The 23,450-nt window shown below is 38.8% G+C and overlaps 1 protein-coding gene across 1 annotated transcript; it reads right to left on the bottom strand.

Moving 5' to 3' along the window:
- Nucleotides 1-959: 959 nt before the first annotated feature.
- LOC139712922 (splicing factor C9orf78-like) lies at nt 960-22,597 on the bottom strand. Its single transcript, XM_071624706.1, has 10 exons — nt 22,509-22,597; nt 19,589-19,648; nt 17,528-17,582; nt 16,361-16,431; nt 15,379-15,465; nt 14,461-14,547; nt 5,494-5,622; nt 4,753-4,886; nt 3,141-3,254; nt 960-1,257 (listed from the first exon to the last, which is right to left on the bottom strand). Exons 1-10 carry the CDS (start codon nt 22,595-22,597, stop codon nt 1,157-1,159), a joined length of 927 nt encoding a protein of 308 aa, XP_071480807.1. The 3' UTR covers nt 960-1,156.
- Nucleotides 22,598-23,450: the final 853 nt, after the last annotated feature.

Here is a 23,450-nt window from a genome sequence, read left to right as displayed (position 1 = left end):
TAGCACATGATCAGGTGGCATCATTTGGACACTACCCAAGAAGACTGATACAGGATCCCTCAGCTGAAATCGTTGACCTACCGAATGAATATTGATGGAGGCAACCAGAATAACCATACTGTTTGTAATGCAACATTTTCCCTCAAGCGCATCCAACAGTCACAGGCACATTACAGTACAGTTCTCCCGGCTACAGACTTGCACTTTGATCTTGGAGACTCAAAAGGGATGCCAGCTATTCGCACAGTTATTGTTGGATAATACTGTTTCATTTCCCACCTGAAGATGAGGTCATGACAATGCCTCCCTGCATGCTACCTCAGAGCGCAATTTTTTTTATTTACACCTGGGTTTTGATAAGCACAAGAATGGAAAATGGACAGCTTTTCTCTTCTCAATACACATGAACAGAGCAAGATTTCCTCCATGGTGCATACATAGAAGAATTACCATTCTCATCTGTAATACAGTGTATTCACTTTCAGCTAAACTTCCTACCCCCCCTCATGCTGGAAATTAGAGGAGAGTGTCTTCTGGTCGATGGCATCACTGATGTATCTCGGCATTCACAAGACAACTCCTTCATCCTACAAGCACAATGCACTGTATTGGTTGTGGCTCATCAGATTGAGAGTTCCAGTGGTTCACTTTCAGATTCTGAGCACTGCATCTTTTTTGTATGTCCTGGAAGTCAGTGAAGAGTCGTCCGGCTGATACATTCAGAGATGCAATCTGGTGTTACCACAACTTTTTTTTTTCTTGCCTGCACATTAGACATCAGTGGTGAGTATTCAGGCCAGGAGATAAGGTGGTATATTTTGATATTCAACTGTACAATTCCTCCTGAATCCACGCACTAGACAAAAAGTTGAGACTTCACAGCTGATAACTTCAGCGATGTGGTTGTATCATGTACTGTAGGTAAACTTGCTTCTCAGTCCCACATACTGGGAGAGAGGTTGTCACTGCTTCAGCTGAGATATTCATTGATGCAGTCTGGTAGCCACATTCAACTGCTCCTCTACTGGGCAGGAGGTTGTCAGTGTTTGAGGAGAAAAGTTCAGTGATGTAGTTCAAAATCCACCTAACTACTCCTTCATCCCACCGATGCAAAATTAGTGGTGAGTCTTCTGGCCATGAGGTCCACCAAAGTCGTTCAGTATCTGCGCAACTGCTTCTTGAAGCGTTCGTAGTGATAGTCATCGGTGGCCTTCTCGGCATTTGGAACCTTCCTCTTGTGTGTCGGGGCACTCGGCTCTGTGTGTGTGGGGGGGGGGGGGGGGGGGGAAAGAGGGGAGAAAGTGGAAATGCATGTCACTGACTTCATCGGCTTCACATGGATCTTTAAAGGAGAAATCCAGTCCAAATATAAGTTACTCTGATAAGAAAGAGTAAAATATTACACGTTCAACGGTACAATTATGATTGAAATCAGATGAAAAATAAGGAAGTTATGACATTTTGAAGATTCGGTTATTTTTGAGGAAACAGCTCTTGAACGGTCAATATGAATATGCAAATGGCAAAGTGAGCATGTCATTCCCTCACAACTTGCCATATAGTTTTTACATAAAATTTTGAAATTTCCAGTTTTTCATTTAAACGTAATTATGCCCGAGGCTCAAATCCTGATATATCTATTTGATCGCCATTTTGAAGTTATTCAACCAGGAATAACATCATGTTTCACACTTCAATGACAGAGACATTGAATTTTCATTATTTTTTGTACACGATCAATGGAAAATTGTGAGGGTATGACATGGTCAACTCACTCCTTTGCATATTCATATCGACTGTACAAGAACTGTTCTGCAAAACTTAGCAAAACTTCAAAATTTCATAACTTCCTTATTTTTCATCCGATTTCAATCAATTTTTTACCGTTGAGCTTGTAAGATTTTACTCTCTTTTTTATTAGACTAACTTATTTTTGGACTGGATTTTCTCTTTAACCCTCTGTATACCAGCCAAGTTGCTGTCTCTGAAGAGTTTGTGTGTAATCAAGAGTGTCAACTGAGACTAGCAAGAAGAGAGTTAAAGATGCCACCACATTACACAATAAACAATCACTACATGGTAAGAAAAGAGAAGAGCAATCTATAGGAAGAATGAGAAAGAGATTTGTACTTTCACAATCTACCAATGTGCACACTGCGTTCCAGTATTCTCATCCGGTATTGAGGAGCTTAACTAAACATCTTCCTTACCTATTATTTCTATCATTGCATGTTCATCTGTGAATAAATGAATATCCTCCAGCAGGATGTGAAAGGACGAAATTTCATCATCTGTTTATTTTCACAAATCAAAGTATCATTGTTTCTATCGTAGTAGCTATCTTGTCTCTCTGATAAAAACAGAAACGATAATATCAAAATATGACAATGCTCTGTGAACTGACATTAACTTACTTATCCTGCAAAACCTTTTCAATCAAAATCATAAGGTCTCTTTTACAAAATGTAGTTACTTCCTATTCAAAAACCATTTTATGTACTGACGAAGAAAAGGCATGTTCAGGAGTAGTGAAAGTATTAGGGGCAGTGGTACAAGCAAGAGAGTTGTAATAATCAGTATCAGTCACAAATACAATATATAAACATCATAGATTCACAGCATAATTTTTTACAAAAATATCAACAAAAATCCTATAAACATAATCAGCAGGACTGTAAAAGTGGATATTTTTTGTGTGGGGAATTTTTTGCGCACTCTGCCATAAGATAAATTTTGCATTTCTTAATTCCATGGAATACAGACATTACATTGTGGTATCAAAATAAAGGCAAAAACATTACCATGCTTTCATTTTCACCCAAGTTTCTGGTTGCACAAAGGCGCATAATTTCCACTTTACAGTATCTAGACGGTAAACAGCAAGCTACTGTATATCGAGTATCATTTCATTCATGACGGTACCTGTGTTGTTGTTGTTTTAAAGGAAGAAAGAAGAGATAGAGAAAAATGGGGTCCTATACAAATAATTTACCCAAGACAACACTAACATGTACCAAAACATTATAAATCTTAGAGATATAAACAAGAATATTAAGATATACCAAGTCTCCACAAGGGAGCTCATATTGTCTCCACGAGGGAGCTCATAATGTACGTCTCCACAAAGGAGCTCGTGGTACCTGGTTTCCTAGGCTGATCAGCGTCTCCCACGACAACAGGTTTGGGCTTTGGTGCTTCCTCCCTGTGGTGGTGGCGGTGGTGGTGTTTGTTGGCATAGTAGTCCTCATGCATGTCTGCAGATGACATTAACCAAGATTAAAGGACAAGTCCACCTTCGTACACAACATGTGGATTGAGTGAATGAAGCAATATTAGTAGAACACGTCAGTGAGAGTTTGGGGAAAATCAGACAATCCATTCAAAAGTTATGAATTTTTAAGGTATCTGCACAGTTACTGCTGGATGAGATGACTACTGCAGTGCATGATGTCACACGCGTATGACGATATAAGAGAAATATACAGAGAATTTCACAAAATTTTATTTTTTGAAAAAAGTGCACATTTCCTCGACTTGTCACTGATGTATGTTAGGGGCAATATTATTCCCTCTGCCTTCTGAAAGAGGGAAATCAAATTTTCTTTTATCAAGCAAGAAAAGTGAAAATATGTTGAATTTTCTTTATATCGTTGTACACATGTGACATCACAAGCTGTAGCAGTCTTCTCATCCAACAGTGACTGAGCAGAAACTTCATAAAAATCATAACTTTTGAACGGATTGTCCGAATTTCCTCAAACTTTCACTGATGTGTTTTACTAATATTGCTGCATTCACTCAATCCACATGTCTATGAAGGTGAACTTGTCCTTTAACTTTCATCACACACAGGGAATGCCTCAAGATACACTCAACACAAACACACAACTGCCTGAAGGTAGGTCTTTATTCAAATAAATGATTCTTGCATCAAGTTGTATTTCTTCGACCTGACTGACAAATGGCCCTTCATGGACATATATATTTTGATGACAGGAAATTGTCAATCAATGGCAACAAAAAAAACCTACACTTTAAGAGTAGCTATTGTGCAAAGGTGGATGACAGTGTAAGCTCTTATAAGACTGCAGAGAAAAATCACAAGAGTTGGATGGATTTGGTCAGTGTCAAATGTTTGGTCTTTCAACAGACAATCCATCATAAAATGAGTAAAGGTCAGAGGTTACAGGAGTTGAATATCAAAGATCACACCTGAGAAGCACATTCTGTCAAGATATTCTTTGAAAAGCAGCTCAGGATACCAAAGTTTACTGACATCAGTTAAAAATTTGCTTTCGAAGATATCAGCACTCTTTTTTCTTTTTCTTTTTTGGCCTTGCATCCTAGCAGGTATAAGTATGCAGTTGCACCTTTTGTAATACATTCTGAAGCTCTACACATCACTGCCGCTGAGTATATCAACTGGTTGAGACCACAGAGGTTATATAATCACTACCTATAGAGGGCAGTCTATACACAATTTCTATGATCATGAGGAGACATTGAAGTGCCCTCTCAGTTATACCAGAGTTTACCCTTCACACTACAGAGCAATAGTGCAGGGCATACTGCGAGTCTACATTCCTTGGCTGATCCTTGGCTGCTAATATGCTAGTAATGAGTGCTGTTTACATGGCGGGGCAAGCCTAGTGCCTTCTTGCTTCATGCACTCACAGAGCAACTGTACAAGGTGCACTACAAGTAGGCATTCTAGTCCCTTAAGAGTATGTAAACTCTTTGGTTTAGACTCACATCGGGAATGCTGTACATAGTTGACGGCCATGTTGGCTGGGACGAAGGAAGTGGTGTTCTTTTTCTTATTCCTCCTCTCCTCAATGTGCTTCTGTTTTGCTTCCTCAGTCGCCTCAATGTTCCTGATCTTGGCACTGAATATTAGGGAACATGAGAATGAGTGTAAAACAAAATCAGGATTCTCCTACCACATTCAGGCTTACTTCTTTAGTATACTCAGGCTGGCAGCTAAGAAAATGTGTACTACAAAAGTATACATTGTCTTTAAAGAGGGGTTAATCTTTGTATAATATCTTTTTTATATCGCATGGACTGGGTGAGCGAGCAGACATATAAGAAACTATATATGACAAGTTTGTGATGTGTGGTTGACAATAAAATTATTATTTAGCTCATGTTCTGGTCCACAAACATTTTCTAGTATCAATATGATCTGTAAACCTGTGAAGAAAGCTTACAAATAATAAGATATACAAAATATTGACCTAAATTCTGCAGCTAGCATTCCATTAAGAAGATTTGTTATCTTTTATTATATTTTTGTTTTTGTATCCAGATGGACTGGCTGGGTCTCAACATGACTGTACATTTCTTGATTCTATTTGTGTTACTGTAATTATTTTTGTGAAATCTAAACTAACAGCATGACTAACCTAGTTACCAACTTTAATAGCAATCAGTGGTTTACATGACCGCAACCCCCCTCCCAAGAACTTTCAACGAGATTTATTTGTTACTCACTCAATGCCAAGGTCAACCTCTGGAATGCCAGACAGCATCTGATTGGACAACATCTCCTCAGATCTCTTCTGCGCCTCCACCTTGAGGTAGTCCGGCAACTCATACAGCTTGTCCTCAGGGGTCTTATGTCTGTGAAAGCAATGGTGTCACATTAGAAAACATCAAACTCAGATAGTTCAACAGCTATCCATAGTTTCTTTTTTATAAATATCAACAAAGTCAGTGATCATCGTGGTCAAGAGATACATTATCGTGTTGCCATGACTTGCAAGAAAATCAATCTTGGTATGCAAACAACCCTACAGATTGTCATTTCCCCCATAAATTTTACACAGATGACCCCTTTCTTATTGATTCTGCTGTAACACAATTTCTTCATCTGTATCACTCATTCATTTTCTATTGGTGAACAGTGAAGGTCATTCACCAAATGATGATCAATATTACAGATAGAGGACCTGCCCATCAAGCACCATCAAGCATTACATCACTAGAGATCATATCAAGGAGTTTCATGCAGTTGTAATTTTGAACCATACATACTTTCTGATATGAATGATTAATGCTCCACTTAATAACTTTATTTACATTATCTCTCTTTTTCTCTCTCTCTCTTTCTTGATGGCATGCAACGAACAATTATGAATGTTTCATATTCACGTTATTGTTATGTTATATTGTGACGCAGAGCTCCAAAGAAAAACAGTGTACAATCACTGATGGGGTTACCCAGTTTAAACATGGAAAAGTAGAAATTACGCGGTGCGTAACATATGTCCCCGCCGGAAGTAGCATTTAGTGGCAAAATGTACAATATAGGTAAAAAATCAAGGTCAAAGGTCAAAGAAGTCAAAGGTCAAAATTCTGTGTAGAAGTTTTGAAGCCCTCACCTAGTGCCATCACATAAAGCAAACGGAATCGAAATCGGGTTAGAAATGGCGAAGGAGTAGCATTTTGTAGCTAATGTACAATATAGGTCAAAAATCAAGGTCAAAGGTCAAAGAAATCAAAGGTCAAAATTCTGTGGAGAAGTTTTGAAGCCCTCACCTAGTGCCATCACATAAAGCAAACGGAATCGAAATCGGGTTAGAAATGGCGAAGGAGTAGCATTTTGTAGCCAATGTACAATATAGGTCAAAAATCAAGGTCAAAGGTCAGAGAAGTCAAAGGTCAAAATTCTGTGTAGAAGTTTTGAAGCCCTCACCTAGTGCCATCACATGAAGCAAATGGAATCGAAATCGGGTTAGAAATGGCGAAGGAGTAGCATTTTGTAACAAAATGTACAAAATAGGTCAAAAATCAAGGTCAAAGGTCAGAGAAGTCAAAGGTCAAAATTCTGTGTAGAAGTTTTGAAGCCCTCATCTAGTGCCATCACATAAAGCAAACGGAACCGAAATCGGGTTAGAAATGGCGACGGAGTAGCATTTTGTAGCCAATGTACAATATAGGTCAAAAATCAAGGTCAAAGGTCAAATAAGTCAAAGGTCAAAATTTTGTGTAGAAGTTTTGAAGCCCTCACCTAGTGCCATCAAATAAAGCAAACGGAATCGAAATCGGGTTAGAAATGGCAAAGGAGTAGCATTTTGAAGCAAAATGTACAATATAGGTCAAAGGTCAAGGTCAAAGGTCACAACTGAAATTTTGTGTAGAAGTTTCAAAGCTCCCATGTAGTGCTATCATATAAAGCAAACAGAATCAAAATTGGCTCATAAATGACAGAGAAGTAGCAAATTGAATATTTTGAACACACACGGACGCACAGACAGACGGACGGACGGACAGACGGACACACACACGTACGGAGCCCGTTTCATAGTCCCCTGCTCGAACTCGATCCGCGGGGACAATGAGACAAATAATTGATAGATGAATAGATAAATAGATGGATAGAGAGATAGATAGATGTAGATAGATAGATAGATAGATAGATAAATAAATAAATAGATAGATAGATAGATACAGTACGCGCAATAAGAAACGCCTCCGTCAATTTCGTTTTCCAACGAAAGTTCGTTATCGATCCAGTAGCAACGAAATCTGGACGAAATTTGGACGAACTTTCGTTATCGATCCAGTAGCAACGATTCTGACGCTTTGTGGACGCTTTGTGGACGCATTTCACGCACGACCGCCCGCTCAATTCCGTTCGGCAAATGCGTTGCTCGTTCGGAAAATGCGTGTTCGGAGCTCGGCAGTTTCGTCCAAATTTCGTTAGAAGCGTCCGTGATCCAAGGCGCACATGGAATACACGTGTGTGTAGTGGCCACATCCACTAGCCAGCCGGCAAGAATCACACTGCAAGACTCAGCAAGTAGCACAGCGGTCGGAATGAGAACTGTAGACAGGCGTGGAATTCACCTGATACACATGATAATATTAAAATGGTAACATGTATACATATTTCGATGCCGTTTTCATTGAAGCAATTTGTAAAAGTTTTAGTTTCCCTTACCCTAGCTGTAAGTACGGTACCGTTATCACTGCATTTAGTAAGTCACCTGATACATCACATTTCATGCTGCTGGCTGCACGTAACCGTATTAACCAGGGAAAGTGCACGTGGTGGGAAAGGCGAGTGCGCCGTGTGTGCGTCGCCATTGCTATGGCATGGCTCGCTCGCCTGAACCACGTTCTGTGGGCTGAACCAGGCAGGTGAGACTGGCTGAACGAAACAGAGATATGTACGATGTACTAGTACGAGTAGTTCACGTGGTGGTTTGTTTTTTGTTTTTTGTTTTTTTTTACAAGCAGAAAATAAACAACTGTTGATCATGAAATAGACTAAATTACCAATCAGAGATCATTCGGGTTCATAGTATTTAAGAGAAATCACGCAATTTTGGCGAGCGGGAACCCACAGGAACCTTATCGTAGAATGCCGACCAAAAAGAAAATGGTTTCACTAAAATTGCGTGTACGTAAAATCCATTTGAGTATTAGAAAGAAAATTAACCCCCAAAAGAGGAAAAAAGAAATTAGAAGGATTTGTTCGCCGTTATTTGGTCATTAAATATATTTTCTTTCTTCAGCAATTGCGCGTTACATTGCCCGTTTTTTTATTGAATCAGAAAAGCAAAAAAAAAAAATATTTAAAACAAGACAATAAGTTTAATTCTTAGTTTCATATCGTTTATTTCTTTATTGGACAGAGAGATAATTCAGACGGTACGTGGAATTTTCAAAGCGACTAATTCTGACTGATTCTTAGTTTGACTAAGCTCTTTCTTTCTTTCTTTCTTTTTTTGGGGGGGGGGGGGGTGAGGGTCATGTTCGTTGTACCCATGCACCCATATAAAGGTTCGTTAGTACGAAAATGAAACGTTCAGATACACGCGACTTCCCTACACGAAATACTAGTATAGATGTTCGTAAATGTGATAGTCAAATTATATTATGATTCATAATCCGAAAATGCACGAATGTTTGTGATTGGGTAGGTGCGTTATTGTCGGATAAGCAAACCTTCGTAGTACTGTAGTATCGAGCCTTTTGTATTCACGGATAAACGAACTTTTGGAATAATGAATTCTATATTAGAGCAAGACAATAAGTTTAATTCTTATATACTTGTAGTATGACATCGTTTATTTCCTAGTTGTGAAGCGGGAAGCGAGAGATAATTCTGAAAAGAAGTATAATATACAGACGGAACGTGAAATATTCAAAGCAGCTAAATGAGATTAAATCTTAAGTTGTTTATTTGTTTGTTGGCTTTCTTGTTTGTTGTTATGCTCAAGTGTTGGTGTAATACTTTTTTTAATTTTTTTTTTTAGGGGGGAGGCATTTTTGTAGTACCCACGTAAAGTTCGCTGATGCGAAACTGATAAAATGTTCCGTAACACGCAAATTCCCTACACCTTGCAGACGTTCGTACCTAGTGTGAAAATAAAATCTATTATTTTTTTTTTTTTTTTTGTCATTGTTCGATTAGCAAACCTTCGGAGTGTCAATCCTTTCGTTTTCGGATAAACGAACTTCCTTTACTCAAAACACCACTTTCAGAGTAACAAACTAGTCATTATTTTATTCGGGCATTGGGAATAGTTCAGGAAAGAAATATAGAAGGGAGGAAAATCATTAAGGCAAGAATTACGTTGGATTCTTATAGTTTGAAATAATTTATTCATTTCCTTGGTGTTCATTATTCCTAAAAAGAAAACGGGTGCGCTATTCCGATGGTTACGGCGTTATTTCGAATCCGAAACACGCATATTCCTTGTGCCTATCCATGTTTGTTGATTCGAAAATGTAATCATGCTGCGGGTAATTGCTATAGGGCCATATATTGTTTTATTTCTGTCTTTTGTTATATTATTATTATTATTATTATTATTATTATTATTATTATTATTATTATTATTATTATTATTATCATTATTATCGTCTTTCACTATTATTAACCAATAATTTGATTAACGAGCATTTTGTGGGCTGTTTTTTTTTTTGGGGGGGGGGCATTGTCCGATTAGCAAACTTTCGGAGTGTCAATCCTTTCGTTTTCGGATGAACGAACTTCCTTACCTCAGAAGAAGAAATCAGAGTAACAAACTAGTCATTATTTTATTCGGGCATTGGGAATACTAGTAGTTCAGGAAAGAAATATAGAAGGGAGGAATCCCAAACACGCATATTCCGTGTGCCTACTCATGTTTGTTGATATGCTGCGGCTAAGGGCCTATAATATTGGAGGTCGTTTCTCATACCTCTCGTTTGGTATACGATTTCTTTCGTTTCATATCACTTAATTTGTTCCCTTTATATTCTGAAATATTTAAAGGTAATTCTTTCAATTGCCTCGCACTGTGTATACATATGCATTTTAGTAGCGGCGATTTCCCGCTTTGCTGCATTATTTCGAAGGGTGTTTGATCCCAGCCGCTTCGGTGTGCTCTGTGGTAATGTTTATGTAGTTGTCGGGGAGGTTGTTGATACTTTGTTTGTTGTCATTTATTTTCGTACAGGCAGGGGCGGATCCAGGAATTCTGTAATATTTCTGGTGCCACTTCCTGGTTTCACTTCTTTTTTTTTTCTTTTCTTTTAACGATAAATAAAGGGGGCGTGCGCCTCATGCGCCCCCTCTGGATCTGCCACTGCTACGTGTTTATCTCGAGTGATGGTGATCGTGTTTCTAAATGTTTATAAGAAAAGGACAAAATTATCGGAGTGATGCCTGATGATGGTGATGATAATCAACGATGCTGATGTAAAAGACGGCTTGCTGTGGATGCTGAGCGTACGTGCCCTTCGTTTATTTAAATGAGTTTTCCCTCTTTTACTCTTCTTTCCCCTCCCAAGAATGATAAAAAAGAAAATACCTACACCTCACAACAAAAGGAACCACGTGTGAACAACCATCATCAAGTTCAACCTAAATGTTCATTATTAGCAAAGAATAAGGGGGAAACACAAGTGACGGAAAATAATAGAAGCGACGAGATTGTCTTCTTGTGTAATGCGGTCTCTTGGGATTGGAAAAACCCCACCCTCTCCCTTTGTGGAAATTTCCACAAAACCAGGTGCGTGCCAGACCCCAGGTGCCAGTCGAAAGAATGCGCGCACTGGTCTAATATCGATCGAAGAACTCGCTGGTGAGTTGAGTTAAAGGAATCATTGCAAAGATGTTCTGATTCTTTCGCCTTTCTTTAGGCGCATACATCGAACCGTCGATTATTGTGTACTTGATCTAAGTACAATGCATTTATATGTTCCCGAACTGTTAAAAGAAATTGATTAATCACTCAAAAATGCAATCACAGAAATATATGAAATGTCTCATATGCCTAGACAAATTCACTGCGATGTCCTATGTGATGCAGCCACCACCCGATTAAACAGCAAAATTATGACAATTAATTTCACGCTCATCAAAACTGCCTATTACTTGTCATTATATGAATTTTGGTTATCAACACTCGTTCGTGGATTTGTTTGTTTGCATGTTTTGTGTGTATTATTCCTCGATCCTGAAAGACGTAATAATCATTCGCATCGAACGTAAACTGTTTACCGTAACTAAGCCTATGGCGCATTCTATCCATTAAACTTGCAGTAGCACATGGTGCATTCCTTTGAACCACGTGTTTCCCATATCGGCACATCCAAACACATTAGCGATCATCGTTATGGCGAACTTTCCGATTACAGTCAGGGGAGAAGAAATCGTAATACTGTACATGTACTTACGAAAGTGATTATGCTTAAGATCAAATAAAATGAAGAAGCTTGAAAACAACTTGGCAACACTCAATCAAGTTTTGCATTCTCTCACACAAATGCTCTCTTGAGAAAATGAAAGCATTCCCCCTCCCATGCTAGATAATGAAGTTTCCATTACTACAGCCCAGCAAGTTTTGGGAGTGTACATGAATGTTTTTAGGATAGAGTCAAAAGGGACCTAAGCTTTCGATCATAGCAGAATCTTCGTCAGAAGCAAAATGGCAAATAGGCAGAAAAAGCAACCACATACATGTAAAGCGACTTCACACAACAAGAACAGTCAGGAACAGGCAAGGGACACGAAACAAAGAAAACAAAAGGAGAGGGTAGGATGTCATGGGCAAGGAGCCCAACAGGTAAAGGGAGGGGGATTAGAGCAGGAGGATGGACAGACAAAAGGCAGGGGAAGGTTAGTAATAGTCGTGAGGGCCAGGGGGCAACCATTGAAGGAAAAGGATGAATATGGAGGCAACATCAAACAAGATAAGGAACAACAGAGAGATAAAGAAAGGTAAAGAGTGAAATAGCAACAGCAAAGGGGGGGGGGGGTGAGCAAACAGCAAGCCCTAGAAAGGATCTGCACAAGTACCAAGAGGAGGCAACGAAATGAAAGTGAGAGTCAATCAACAAATGCAATTAACCATATCAAAGTATGGTAATAATGATACAGCAATAATGATGATATTGACAAAACAAACTAGAATAATAATCATTAAAGCACATAAAAAAAGGGGGACACAAAGTCCATGGGAGAGAAAACGTATACAGTGTACTTGCAAAGCAAGTATCAATAGGCAAATTAAATACGTTTCAAAGAGCTGGTTCATATGAAATCACCTTTGATTTATGATTTTACAAACAAGAATTTTCATCGCTTTCCTATTTCTTTTATTACTTTAGTTATGTCATGATATTTCATGATGGTATGTGTTCTGTCTTTACATGGCAAGATAGGGTTTTTCTTTTCCATCCAGGGTCAAAGAAGAAAGTGATAGAAAGATAATTGAAAGGATAGAATGAAACACCTACTCAGCAGGCTCTTGATATAACACAAAAGCAATTCATCAGAAATGCAGTACAGTTCTAAATAATTTATCAGTGGAAAAATGAGCAAAGAAAATGGGATTTCGAGTTAAAAAGGAGTAGGAACATCGCAATTGACAGACTTGGGCTTGATGTGCAAACATATTGTCTAACTTCTGGTTGAGTTTCTTCAGAGACATAAATTTTGGTAGCAGTAAACCAGAGTGAAAAAGGCAAAAGGATACAATTAAATGAAAAATAAAATGCAGGTCTCTAGACCACTCCAGTGCACGATCGAGCGAGCCAACACTAAAACCGCCCCCCAGGGCCAGGCCATGTCGTCAGTGTCACTCTCGTCTTACAGGCCTACATTGTACATGTGTAGGCTACTCGTTTCGTACTCGTCATCGCCAACGTCATGATGGTCGGTCACACGAAATAAATTGCATCATCAAAAGAGCTCGTATATCAACACCACTAGATAGTAGAATCATTATTATTATCACTATCATTCCAGTCAATCTCATCCACCGCGAAACCCTCAAAATCCCTCTCAAAACAAACCTGTAAACGATTCAGACATCGCAGACCTAGCTACACATCTGGCACACAAAAATGAAATGGAGGTGGAAAACTACGATGAATACACAAAAACTATCGACGATGGCATTTTACCGTAGCAGAAAATACACAGAGTATCTTGCACCGGAAAAAAAAAATGGATGTGGAAAACTACGATGAGGAAAACTAGGTGAAAACCCGATGCGTGAAGACGAACGATGAAGACACTTAACGGTAAAAATACTTACACGGAAACAAACGAGTGGGTACGATGTCCTCGCACACACGAAGATAATCGACAAATCGTTCAATCGAAAAACTCAACAAACACTCGAACAAAAACTCACCCCAAATTGTTGCAAACAAGGTAATCACTTAATAAAAATGAGAAAACTAAACTCTCAGAAGTATGATTGTACTCTGAAAAGAAAGGGATACAATGATACGAAAGCAAAAGAGAGAAAATGAGAGAAATGGACGGGAAACCTAGACAACTTCGACGAAGGGAGAGCTAGCGATTCGCGATTCGAGCTAACTTTGTATACAGTGTAGCTGTGTGTGTGATGTGTACAGAGGGTTGTGAAAGCGTTGAAAGGGTTGAAAGCGTCGAAAGCGTTGAAAGCGTCCACAGCTTCGGAAAAGCGTTCGGGGATTTCGTTGAATTCGTTGAATTCGTCCAAAATCCGTCCATGAAGTCTGGACGCAAAAAGCGTTGAAAACGTCCCCGACGAAATCAACAACGAAAAAAGCGTTGGGACGAAATTTGGACGCACTTTCGTCGGGCGTTTTCTATTGCGCGTACTGTAGATAAATAAATAAATAGATAGATAGATAAATAAATGAATGAATAAATAAATAAATGAATAGATAAATAAATAAATAAATAAATAAATAAATAAATAGATAAATAAATAAATAAATAAATAAATAAATAAATGAATGAACAAATAAACCTGTCTGCCCTATGACTGACATCTTCCACATTCTGTATAGAGCAATGAGCATATTGTAGGTTCACAATGCTACAGTTCACATTGAGCTTGGGACTTGTCCAAGTAGCACTCGCTAGGACACACACCAAACAGTTTGACCCTGCAGTACGTGGCTTTCCAGTTCAAGTCAGTGACCTCGATCAATCTATACGTATCATTGTGCTGGTCATCTTACTTGGTTGATTCCTTGGAGGCTTCTTTTCCCTCCTCGATGGCATCAAGTCCTTTTTTCTTCTTCATCTCAACTTCAATGTACTTCATCCTGAAAGCAAATACAAGGGTGAATGTGATCCACAAATTTATTTCAGTTGATCATTTGCTAAACCCTCTTAACTTGGCGAAAGTATTTTTCTAGTAATTGTTTGACGTCATTGAATGTGAATATTACTAAATGTATTGTTCAGATAAGTTTCTTTAATAGTTTCTTTGAATGACATAACACCACATGATATCACAGGCTAGGTTGCATAAACTAAACACTTCTACACAATACATTGCACATTTTTCACTCTTGTAGGAAACTTGGCAAGTCAAAACAGATATTCATCATACACTGAACAGTTTCATATGAAAACACAAAAACATTACAAGCTGGTAAAATGGATGCAACTACACACACATACACACACACACACACACACACACACACACACACACAAAGGTGTTTTTATCCTGACAGATTTCCTCATCAAACAGTTGGAAGTCTTCTTGTTCAAATGTTCAAATTTGCACACATGTCCAAATGAAGATGTAATGTAATTTGAGCAAGAATAGTTTATGTCTACTTCTATCAAATCGTGCAACAATAATCGAACTGCATTCACTTTTAATGCACACACAAATCATAAAATTTGTTTTACAATAATAAACCAACAGAGAAATGCCTTCATGGCTGAATTAAGATCTACCTTTGCAGATATTCCATGACAAAATGTGAATATTCTTTGAAAGAAGTCTTTTTGTATTTCTTTTTTTTTTCTTCTCAAATACAACTCTGTAGTGTACAGGGACGTTATGCAATTGGAGGTGCACACTGCATGTTCTCCACAAAAAAAAAAAAGAAAAAGAGAAAAAAGTGGAAGATAAAGCTTACATTTCAGCATCTTCATCCCTTTGATTAGTTTCCACGGCGAAGGTACTGCCCATATTCGCCACATCTCTGTCATAAGCTTCATCTGACCTGCAAAACACAGGTGGTGTAAGGGAGAAATATCAAAATCCAGTGACATTTGTATACTATACAGCTGCATAGCTATATGCACAATAATATTCAGGATTTGCAGTAGCACTGCTGCAAAAAGTCTGCACTTCACAAATTGCCATTGCCTACAGTAAATCATACGCATGTCATCTTATCTACAGTGGCCGCCTTTCTATCATAAACGCCAAATTCATGTTTATATCAAGCCCTACAGAATAGCAAATTTTGCGAGCCAACCTATGTAAATTGCGAAATCAACAACTTTCGGAAAATATTGCCTAATGTAACACAAATGTGCTGTATATCATATGGAATGTAGCAAATTCCTATTAACTCTTTTTCTTCAAGAGTGATGTACACTTTGTCAGTTCGTCACTGTGATCCTACACATGTAGATTGCGAATTCTTATACTTGAATGTGAAAAGTCCCAATCCACAAAACATGATACCTGCAAATATGTAAGGCATATTATACAGTAATGCTACAAATGTACAGTATGTGACCTTGGTGATGACAAGCAGGTCTTTTTACTTGTCTCTTCATGGCTGACACTCTGCTGGCTCCCTGGATTGGCCATTGTTTATAGTGATGAGGTCAAGACTACATTATGCTTGAATTTGACTTCAAGAGTGAATAGTTCAGCCACAATGCCAGTCCTACATTTACCTGTTCATCTCCCAGGAACTGATACTGTACTGCACTGGATAAGATGATTACTTTTACATACAGTATGCATCTAAAGTATCACGTACAATACTGCAGTATAAACAGAATTAGTGTATATCTGTGTGTAATTTTATGATGTCTACAGATGAAGGAAAAAAGCTCTGGTCTGGTAGAGGTCACTGTATTCAATCATGATTTGATGTTCACCTGTCTCTATTTCTGTCCTTGATGTCTTTCAGGGTGATCATTCCACCAGACCTTAGCTTGAAAGGATCATCCTGTAAGAAGACAATGCGAAGGACACATCATCATAAAGACAGCAGTGGCTTATTACTGGCTCACAACAAACATTTTTGCAGTCAGGTACAATACGTCACTTCTAGTAGTTCACTTGAGTGGAAACAAACAGCTCGCCTGTACACGTACAGAGCTTGAGTGTGAACACAGTGCATACTAGCAGTATATGAATCTACATGGTGATACAGACCACAAAGCACGGTGGGCACCATTGATCTACCAGTTCCTTCTGTAATTTGTCAATCTTGCGACTATCAGAAATGTTAAGATGGACCATATAATTATTAAATATTATCTGATGGTTTACCTCTAAGACTGTCCATGGGTTTGATTTCACTTTAGATGTCACTGACCGTGACTCTGTGCAGGTGCCATATACAATACCCAGATGTCCAACCATAAGAATATACCGTGAAAACATGTCACCTTGCAATGTGATACTAACTCAACACAAACACTGTAAACATACTGAAAGTGAAAACCTTTGCTTAACTACATGTACTATTATTTTTATGTGTTCTGGACCCGTTTTACCAAGCTCTGCTTGAACAATTATAAACATTGTCATATTTTTCTGATTGAGACTTTGATCATACTGTCATCAAGTATGCTAACCATACTTTCAAAAGTATTACAGAATGTGTTATCATTTTCCCTCATAGTCCATGGGGCCTGAAATCTGTGAGTAGTTCCACTCCACTGTAATTTTGTACTTTAATGCAGACTTAGGAGATATACAGTACATGTAGTACTTCAAACTGATGGGCATCCATGTGCTGACACAAGACAAGTTATCCAGGGCCCTGTTTTATGAAGAGTTATAATTGATTATATAGTTGATTTTTATCATAAGTCTATGGCAGCCTGTGTGGTAAGGACATTTAGAATTGATTTTATCTTTTGATAAAATGGGACCCACATAACTTGTGCCTGATACTGTCTTCTTTCTTTCTTGAAATAAAAATCCACACACAGTATAACTACAGCTGTATGTACAATTTTATGCTGTAAAATCAATAGAAAGGAAAAGGATTTAAACAAGCAATGAAAAAGTCATATTCAATGTTTGAGACTTACATCACCCAACTCTTCCACTTTTGTCTGTTTCTTGCCAGTTAGTAAAACAGTTGCACTGGAATAGGAGAAAAAGTGAAAATTTGATGCAGCAAACAGTGAACACCATAAATCCATGCATAGACCGTACCATTGTCAGAATTTCAGAAAGTACGAAACACAGCCTACAAAATTTTAATTGCATACTGTGTAACAGCATAATCATAATATTGTGATATACACAAGACTAACTATCACCACTTAAAGAAATCATCAAGCTGTATACATTTTAGAAGTACTTTAACACTTGGGGGATTGCATTTTGATATTAAAAAGAAAGCAGATCAAGAACAATCACAAACATGATATGAACAAAAGAAAGAAAATCCCTGCAAAGACATTCTCAAAATTTCCATGTTTCGTTTTTGCACATTAGTATTGTACTGTACATTTCGAAGAGCATGTTGCACACACCCTAGGAAGGTATATTTAAAACTGCTGCTGCCTTTTATGCAGCTGTAAGTGGCATTGGAATATCTTCAACTCTGCATATTTCTGTGAAGTTGACTGTATTCTGGAATTTATTTTATTCACAATGTAGACAATACAAGAATTTTTTTAGATTTAATTGTCAACTCATTATAGAAGAGTAGCTGTAAATTCATAGTGTTGGTGGACTACAGCCTCAGGACTGCAAAAAGAAGAAATCCACCCTAAAAATAGATAAACTTCAAAAGGAAGAGAAAAAAAAAATATTCACTTCAGAACAATACAAAAATTACAAAAATCAGATTTAAGAAATAATGAAGACATGACATTTTGAAATTTTAGAAAAAAAATTTGACCAGTCCTTCAAACTATTCAAATCAGTTGTCATGCTCTCATAAATATCTAATTCATTCCACATACAGAACAATTTCATATTTTAGCTGTGTGAGTAAAAAACGTGTCATAAAAACCACCTAAAATAAAAATGAGCAAATTCTAAATCTGATATTGTACTGTACAGCTGCACTGTATGGGAATATTGCTTTTACTTGTATTAGCTAAAATTAACAATTTTTCCAAATTTATGTACGTTAAAAATTGTAAAGGTATGACATCATCAACTCAGTCATATGAATATTCATAAGGACTGGCCAAGAAATGTTTTCTGGAAAAAAAAAGACATTTCAAAATGTCATATCTCCCTTATTTATTATCTGATTTTTTTTTTCATTCTGAAGGGAACATTTTTTAACTTTCTTTTGAAGCTTATTTTTTGGGTGAATTTCTTCTTTAAGTTTATGGATAGAAGTAGAGCCTAGCTAGAGGTCTTTGACTAAAAACGAATTACTGTCAGTAATAGTGATTTCATTTTTTTCTGTGCATGTGAGGGTGGTTAGTAGCTACAGTACAATTGTACATGTGATAGTCTCCATAGAAATACATGTACGTGCATGGTTCTGCTTGGATACAAGTACATTTTCTGTTTCTGTAAATTCAGGTCAATTTTATTTTTGATGTTGTATAGATAGACAGAACTCTAGTCACTGCTATGGAGTCCACTGCTAGTCTGTACTCTTTTTGTATAGATTTATGAACTTTTATTCATCACATGAAGACAAAATATTTGACGAGTATCAGAAGTGACTTGTCCACCTCCTCAATGTCCTGTGCCAAAATTCGAATGTGCAAAAGCATAGGTTTCTACATGTAGCCAGCGGTCAAATCTTTGGATGGTGTAATGGTTGAATTACGGTCAACTTGCTTTACAAAATTTGTAAATTTACAGATATACATACAGTGTGTCCATGTAAATTTACATGATATTTATATGAAGAAGCAATATTTACCTTACTCCACGAGGCCGCTCTCTAAATTTTTGTGCTTCTTTCGTTTCTTCAAGAATAGTTCTGAAATTTTGTGCCAAAATTCGAATGTGCAAAAGCATAGGTTTCTACACGTAGCCAGTGGTCAAATCTTTGGATGGTGTAATGGTTGAATTACGGTCAACTTGCTTTACAAAATTTGTAAATTTACAGATATACATACAGTGTGTCCATGTAAATTTACACGATATTTATATGAAGAAGCAATATTTACCTTACTCCACGAGGCCGCTCTCTAAATTTCTGTGCTTCTTTCGTTTCTTCAAGAATAGTTCTGAAATAGAATAACAAAGGAAGAATGAACATTGCAGCTCGTGCAGGGTAGTACATGTAAACTAATACTACGCAACCTGAAAAAATAATTTCAGACTTACCACATTTAGGACCAACCGGATATCTAATACCGCATACAAAAATTTGTACATGTATGATTCCTGAACTCAAATGTTTGTCATATGAACAACGCCTGGAAAAACTCAACCTGCACTCATTATAATACAGGAGACGAAGAGGCGATATGATTACTGTTTATAAGTTGCTCAATGGAAAGTTGGGGATTTCTGGTGACATGTTCTTCGAACCAGCCATTCACTCATCAACAAGAGGTCATAAATACAAGCTCTTCACCAAACGTTCGAGATTAGAACTGCGAAGTACATTTTTCAGCCAGAGAGTAGTTGCCGACTGGAACAGATTGCCTGCTAATGCACTTGTCAATGTAATGACGCACCCCACTACCCCCGGACATGGGTGCGTCCATGGTCATTTTTTGACTGACCACACGGGGTTTTTGACGGACACCACAGTCACTTTTTTGACGGACATAACGCTGCAAGTGACGAACACCACAGTCACTTTTTTGACGGACAACACGTTGAAAGTGACGCACACCTCGGTCACTTTTTTGATGGACATCCTCGGTACATTTGACGCACCCCCGTAAATACTGAAACGATTTTTGCATACGTTTTATTCAAGCAATTTCATTTTCTTTTGGTTCGTACACATAATTTGTAAAAGTTTCGGCAAGTTTCCCTTACCATGTAAGCACCGTACCGTCATTCAGCGTACATCACGCTGCTGCTACGATATTCCGTACAGTAGTATGTATTCTGTGCATGCAATCCATACATGACAATTTGTCACATGTGTGCAGAATGCGCTGTGTGTGCGCGGCCATTGCTAGTGCAGTGGATGCATACTGCTGCAGCGCAGGTACCAAGGTAGGTACACACCACGCCACGGCATTCATATTCCCGCTCGAGTACTGCGTAACTACATAAAGCCTAGTCGCTGTACGTAGAGATTCGCACAGCTAACAGCGTCGCGCGTCTGGTCGGGCTATCCCGCGAGCAGAAAATGGCATGCGGCAGGCAGTTCTTCTGCTGCCGTTTCGACAGGAAAGGTTGAACTAAGTTGTTACATCACTGAACAGTCCCTGGTTTGAGATTGAGTATGCATGATTTCATGGGTTTGTTGGAGGGAAAATGTAAGGAGAAAGGGTGGCTTTTAAATTCTTTGCTTGCCAGATTCTGGCAAGCATTTTTTCCTCTTATTCCAAAACGCTTCCCGACTTTGATTTTCACTTGCCGCGGGAAAGCGCTCACTGTAATTTCACTCGCGGTACGCGTGCAAAAATGTGTGCAGCTTTCCATAGCCAAATAACGTACCATGACGCACCCCTCGGTTCAAAATAATGTGTGTTATTTTCCATAGCCAAGTGACGTACCATGACGCACCCCTCGGTCAAAATTTTGACCGACAATGATGGGATTTTGACGCACCCCTCGGTCAAAAATTTGACGGACAAAGCTGGTAAAATGACGAACACCTGGGTCACAAATTTGACGGACCAAACGAGGAAATGACGCACCCATGTCCGGGGGTAGTGGGGTGAGTCATTACATTGACAAGTGCATAAGTGCTAGTGTTGTTGAAGCTTCCTCGATTAATAATTTCAAAGATTTATTAGACAGACATTGGAGGGGGGAAAAATTCAAAACCTCTGCTCCTCAACACACAAAAAGTAACAAAGTTGAAGATGATTATATTATGTTGAGACCGGAATACTACAGGACCAGTCCTCTACTTCCGTATCACTATGTGATGTGATGTGATGTGATAATACATCTAATTTACCGCCGGGCGCCCTACCCATACCGGTCATACTAGATCTCAGTTCGGGAAACCCACTCACAAGGGGGGCCCCTCCTTATAAGTAACCCGTCCCCCTTATAAGTAACCCCGTCCCCCTTATAAGTAACCCCCGGGGCACCCCTTATAAGGAGTCTCCACGCTTTTTTGCAATGTAACGCGAAAATGAAAGGACTGCGGCAATTCGCTTGATTATGTCCATAAAGCTTCACAAGTTTCCTAGTTACTCACGAAATTTGAGCAAAATCGGTTTGAGGCATCATATCTAAAATCATGGATTTAAATGCGATGTCAAACGACCCATGCGAATGCTGAAATGCGAGCGATTACTGGCGTGAGTGTCGCCAGGCGCGGCGGCGCGGCAATGCTTGAGTGCAGACGTGGCGACTGAGTACGGTACTCAGTCGCCACGTCTGCACTCAAGCATTGCCGCGGACAATTATGGACATAATCAAGCGAATTGCCGCAGTCCTTTCATTTTCGCGTTGCATTGCAAAAAAGCGTGGAGACTCCTTATAAGGGGTGCCCCGGGGGTTACCTATAAGGGGGACGGGGTTACTTATAAGGGGGACGGGTTACTTATAAGGAGGGGCCCCCCTTGTGAGTGGGTTTCCCGAACTGATCTAGACCGCAGACGACGGTCTACTTTCTACATGACAACATAGATTACAAACTGCAACTGTAAGTGTAGCCCGACCTTCGCACGGAATCTCGTCTGGCAGCCACAGCGACTGGGCGCCGTATGGGCATGGCCTGTGTATAGACCCTAGTGACTGTAAGTGTACAGTATGCAGTAGGGCCTACTGACTACTGAGTAACTGTGGTCGCGCTATTTCCAGCACAAGCACAAACAAGAACGAGTGGGACTGTACTAAAGCAAAGTCGTATTATGCAGTGAGTTTAAACCTATTTCGGTGTTGAACGCACGAACAAAAAACAAAAATATTGCGTGAGGAAAGTTAGTATATCATATTACTTACGAAACATCGAGGGCGGAATGATCTTCGTCCTCAGAATCGGAGGATTCCCTCCTCTGTCGGATATTTCGTTTCTTCCCGGAGAACGCCATCTTGAAAATAAGAAAACATTTGCAGTCGTTTGCTATAAACATATTTTATATTAGTAGCATTTAATCCCCATTATAACCTATAAAATGTAATTTTATCGAACATAAAATGTGTCGAATTATTATTCTTAAGCATTATTTGAAAATTCACTATTCAAAAGCAAATATACGCAAGATATATTGGATTTTGTTTTATCAAGGCTAGCGAATAATTCATCAATTAACCGACTAAAGACTATACCCAAGATCTACACCGTTACATTGAACCGCACGCTTGTGATGTGTTGTGTGAGTACGTGGCTGAAATCCTTCTGCTTTCTCGGATGGATTCGCGTGTCTTTAACGTTAAAGTGCTACGAATTCCTAACACTCAGATGAAACGGCGATCACAGATGTAAATTAACTTATGAGTGACATACCCTGTGATATGCGTTGAGTTTTGCTGGATTCTGATTTATATATTCGAAGGTTATTCTTTCAAAAACTCGGTGACAGTTATGAGTGAGTGGACACAGTGAAGTGATCGACCCGGGACGACAAGCGGAACGTCGCCCGCCCCGCCGGGCCCGAGAGTTTCCGTGACGCGTTCGGCCAGGGAGGGCCTGGCCCTGAATCGGGATTTTAACGGGTAAGAATGACAAAAAGAAATGCCCTTCCTCTATTATTCTTACAGGCATTTACGGTCTAATCTTGCAGGAAACGTGACAGTCATTAAAGCTATAGATATCTAGCAATACCGTCTAAACAATTAGATCTACTGTACTCTCTTCTGAAAATCAAACTAAATTTGATGCTCTGCCTATCCTTTTCCTATGCCTCTTGCTCTACTAGGCTCTAGACCGCCTAGCTACTTGTA

This window comes from Diadema antillarum, unplaced genomic scaffold, assembly GCF_040938485.1.
Source record: "Diadema antillarum isolate AM-2024a unplaced genomic scaffold, OU_Dant_1.0 scf00000042, whole genome shotgun sequence".
In the NCBI taxonomy this organism is placed as follows: Eukaryota; Metazoa; Echinodermata; class Echinoidea; order Diadematoida; family Diadematidae; genus Diadema; species Diadema antillarum.
Note: the sequence above shows the minus strand (reverse complement) of the source record. Positions and strands in the feature narration are given on the sequence as shown.